Here is a 3,616-nt window from a genome sequence, read left to right on the forward strand (position 1 = left end):
ATTAACCATCCCAAAACACACGAGTGTGATAACCTATTTATCATACAATGTCATTCTTTCATTAATGTTTTTTTTGAAAATGTGGTTTCTTTTGCCACAGATCATGAAACTCAGCTTATTGAGGTGTGCACGCAAATCAATGACTTCAGACATATGTGCGTAGTAATACGTGACGTCACATAGTTGTGTGATAAAGAATGTGCTCTTTACCTCCCGTTAACAGGAAATTACATAAGATTAGAGCGCGAAATGTTGGGTATTCCCATTCACGTCACGTGACTATATGCTCTTGGTGGCGTGAGCAACAGAGGTCATACCGAAATCCAGGTATAAAGCATGGTGATATTCTCTCAAAGCATCAGAATGTTCGTCCCAACCACCAGACACAGGAGGGTCCCCACACACCTCCTAAATCAAAGTTGGGGTGAAGTGACACTGGAAAAAATACTTCATTTGGACAGGAGTTATCATTCTCATGTCCGACTCAGTCGAAACAGATATTTGGAGGGCATTGGTTAAGCCTAATACAAACATGGTACGATTCGTGTTGGCCTCTGTGTTCCTATGCACAGTACTGGGGAAGCCGATATGTGAAGGAGGGACGTACTATGATACTGGGACCGACAACTGTGACCCTTGCAGTGATATATGTGACTACTCCGAGGTACAAAAAACGATAACGGAATGCGAAACTAAATGTCCAGGTGAGCTTGACTCTATCTCTTTTGCATTGCGTTATGATGTAATAACCGGTCTGTATGTTGTTGAAAAATGTATACACAGTATTGCACAAATGATATCTTGACATCGTATCTGTAACTGTGATACAGTGAAAAAGCATTGAAACGTGTATTTGTATTTCGTGCGTGGTATCCCAGTGTGCTTTCAGCATCTGTCCAACTAAGGATAATTAAACCCTTATTTGATTTATTCGTAGAGGATCTCCAGACGGGCCGAAGTGTCCACATCTACAATATTATGATGCCGTTGTATCTCGATGTGATTCCTGTGAGGGTCTCTGTCTCCAAGAAAAAACACAACAACGGGACATTGAAAACAAATGTCAACGTCTCTGTCCAGGTCAGTTGTCCTTCATAGATATTCGATCTTTTGAAAGTGAACATAATATTTCCGGTCACCTATTTAGGTTAATGTCATATGATATTGTTAAAATTGGTAAAGGATGTTGTTGCTTTGTTGCAGAGTGGTCTGGTAAAAACAAAACTGTCTCCGCACAAGATACAACCATGAAGAACAACACCAATCTTCCCTACTCATGTACGTGCATTGTAAAATGTCGTGTTTCTGTGATATCTGTTTCGAATAAACATATGTCACTGCCCTAACCGAATCATTGAATTTTTGTATATGAAAAATTTGTACAGACAATTAATTTCGGATAGTATGATTGCTATATGATTGTATGATTACAAAGTGTAATCTTAATGGTTTTACACAGTGGTCATCATTGTTATCATCCTGTTTGCGACGTGTGTGGTCGCGGTTGCTGCAGTTGGCGGTCTGTGGGTGTTCTTGATCAGGAAGAAGAAGTGTTTCTGTCAGCGTCCATCTAAACCCACACCAGGTATTTATCAGCCCCACCTCTCCAACGTCAACTAACACCAATACACACAGAGTATGAATCACAGACATCTGATCCTGTTAACCTTCGATAACTCGCATAACGTGTGGTGTGAACGTTTATTGCATGTGATGCAGCTTGTTTCGTTTTTTCACATGTTTGATTATAGCAAAATGGAAAATTTAGTTACAAAAAGATGACATAATTAGTACAGTTAGGACTTATTGTACATTTAAAGTAAGAGCCATCGAAGATATGAATCATAAATGTTAATACCAAGTATGTCTGCTTCATCAATTTTCAATTTTCAACCTTCAGAACTCCTGACTGGCGAGGGAAACCCTCTCACACAGCCCGAGGATGAAAATCACTGTGATGGAAAATGTGCAAGTCATTCAGTGTAATATATAATAGGTTACAGTTTTTAATAAACAAGTTTACAAATTCACCTTCTTTGCTTGTGAATATGATACGTGTTACTGGGCAAGAAAGCACGTTTGTACTCTGCATTCGAATGTATAGTCTTGGTCTGTTTGGGATCCTGTGTATAACGATCCACACTCGGAGGTCTTGAATTACCTCCCTTTAGATTGGACAGTCACCATGCAAGCTTATTCCATTAGAACTGCATTATGGCTTTTTAAGGCCTTGGAATGGCTCTCATGGAGATGATGCCGAAATATGTATCAGCAAGTACAACGCTCCATTCCTCCAATCATAATGATTGTGAGCAATGTCTTCTTAATATATTCTTCTTATATATCATTTGCATCATTCACTTGCAAACAAGCGTTTATCATTGTACCAACTATTTGTTAGTACGTGAGTATGGCAGTGAAACTGTTATACATTTCAACAAGAAAATTTGAGATTACATAATTATTTATATGTCACAATCCCAGCAGCAAAACTCCCGCCCCACGATTGAGATGTTATCGAATATATGTAACACTGAGCATCAATGACATTAACACTAAAGTTGCTCTTGCATATATATATGATACCATTCATTTTGAATGATTCATGGTCGCGTGGGTGTTACTTATAACAGTGCTTGACGCAATCAGTCCTAACTAGGTCACTTGTTATCAGACACGTGCATCTGAAACCAAGATAAACAATCCGCGCACAGTGAACACGCGCGGTGTAATATTTGTGAGTGAGTTAGTGAGTTACAATTTATCGTCACATCGGCAATATTTCAGCCATATCGTGACGAGAACAATTAATTATAAAAAAAAACAACATATTAATTAATGGTGCATTGTAAAAGCCTGCCATCGAAGGACAGTAAAACTAACTAGAATATTACAGAGAAGAATGTTAAACTAGTAATAAACTAGTACTATAAAGAACAATACAATATAAAAATGGGCTACAGATTGCCAACAGCTGAAGATAGATCAGCACACTAGGGACCATAGGGACTTTTGCTTCCTGCATAGACTCCAGCTGGATTTACATCATCCTTTCTGCTGTCAGCAATTTAGATATATCTAGCCATGCATTGTAATAAATGTCACTGGTATACTTGAAATATATAGCATTATACTTCCGTAGTCATTAACAAGAAACTGTTTTGCAAACATTTTCACCATTTCAGAAAAAATAGATATGCTGTCAAATATGGTAACATACATAATATATTGATTTCATTTTGGATTGACCACGCTTTACAGAAACGTCCCCTTTAAACCAAATTCAGTTGTTACGCCCGTGCAAGTTTTCATGGTGGCCGACTTGGGATAAGTAAGAACTGACTTTTGTTTAAAGGGTGCGTCTGTACGACTGTGGTCAATTCAATATGAAATCAATACCAGCATCTTTGACAATATATCTATATTTTCGGAAATGGTGGAAATGTCTGAAACTGTTTCTTCTTATACAACAGATGTGTATACCTTCTACCCGGTATACGTGGGAATAAGTTTTTTTGAATGAAATTTGCATGATCGTGTTCCACTAAACACTCAGTGCATACCTCTTACGAGCATGTTATATTGGCAGCTTGGACACGTTGCAACTGGTTAAATA

General features: G+C 38.1%; 1 protein-coding gene across 1 annotated transcript; it reads left to right on the forward strand.

Annotated features, from left to right (window-relative positions):
* Positions 1-293: 293 nt before the first annotated feature.
* Positions 294-2,028, forward strand: LOC137284131 (uncharacterized). Its single transcript, XM_067815815.1, has 5 exons — positions 294-704; positions 940-1,080; positions 1,204-1,278; positions 1,460-1,585; positions 1,901-2,028. Exons 1-5 carry the CDS (start codon positions 476-478, stop codon positions 1,984-1,986), a joined length of 657 nt encoding a protein of 218 aa, XP_067671916.1. The 5' UTR covers positions 294-475; the 3' UTR covers positions 1,987-2,028.
* The last annotated feature ends 1,588 nt before the right edge of the window (positions 2,029-3,616 follow it).

The sequence above is a fragment of the Haliotis asinina genome, chromosome 5 (assembly GCF_037392515.1).
Source record: "Haliotis asinina isolate JCU_RB_2024 chromosome 5, JCU_Hal_asi_v2, whole genome shotgun sequence".
Classification (NCBI taxonomy): Eukaryota; Metazoa; Mollusca; class Gastropoda; order Lepetellida; family Haliotidae; genus Haliotis; species Haliotis asinina.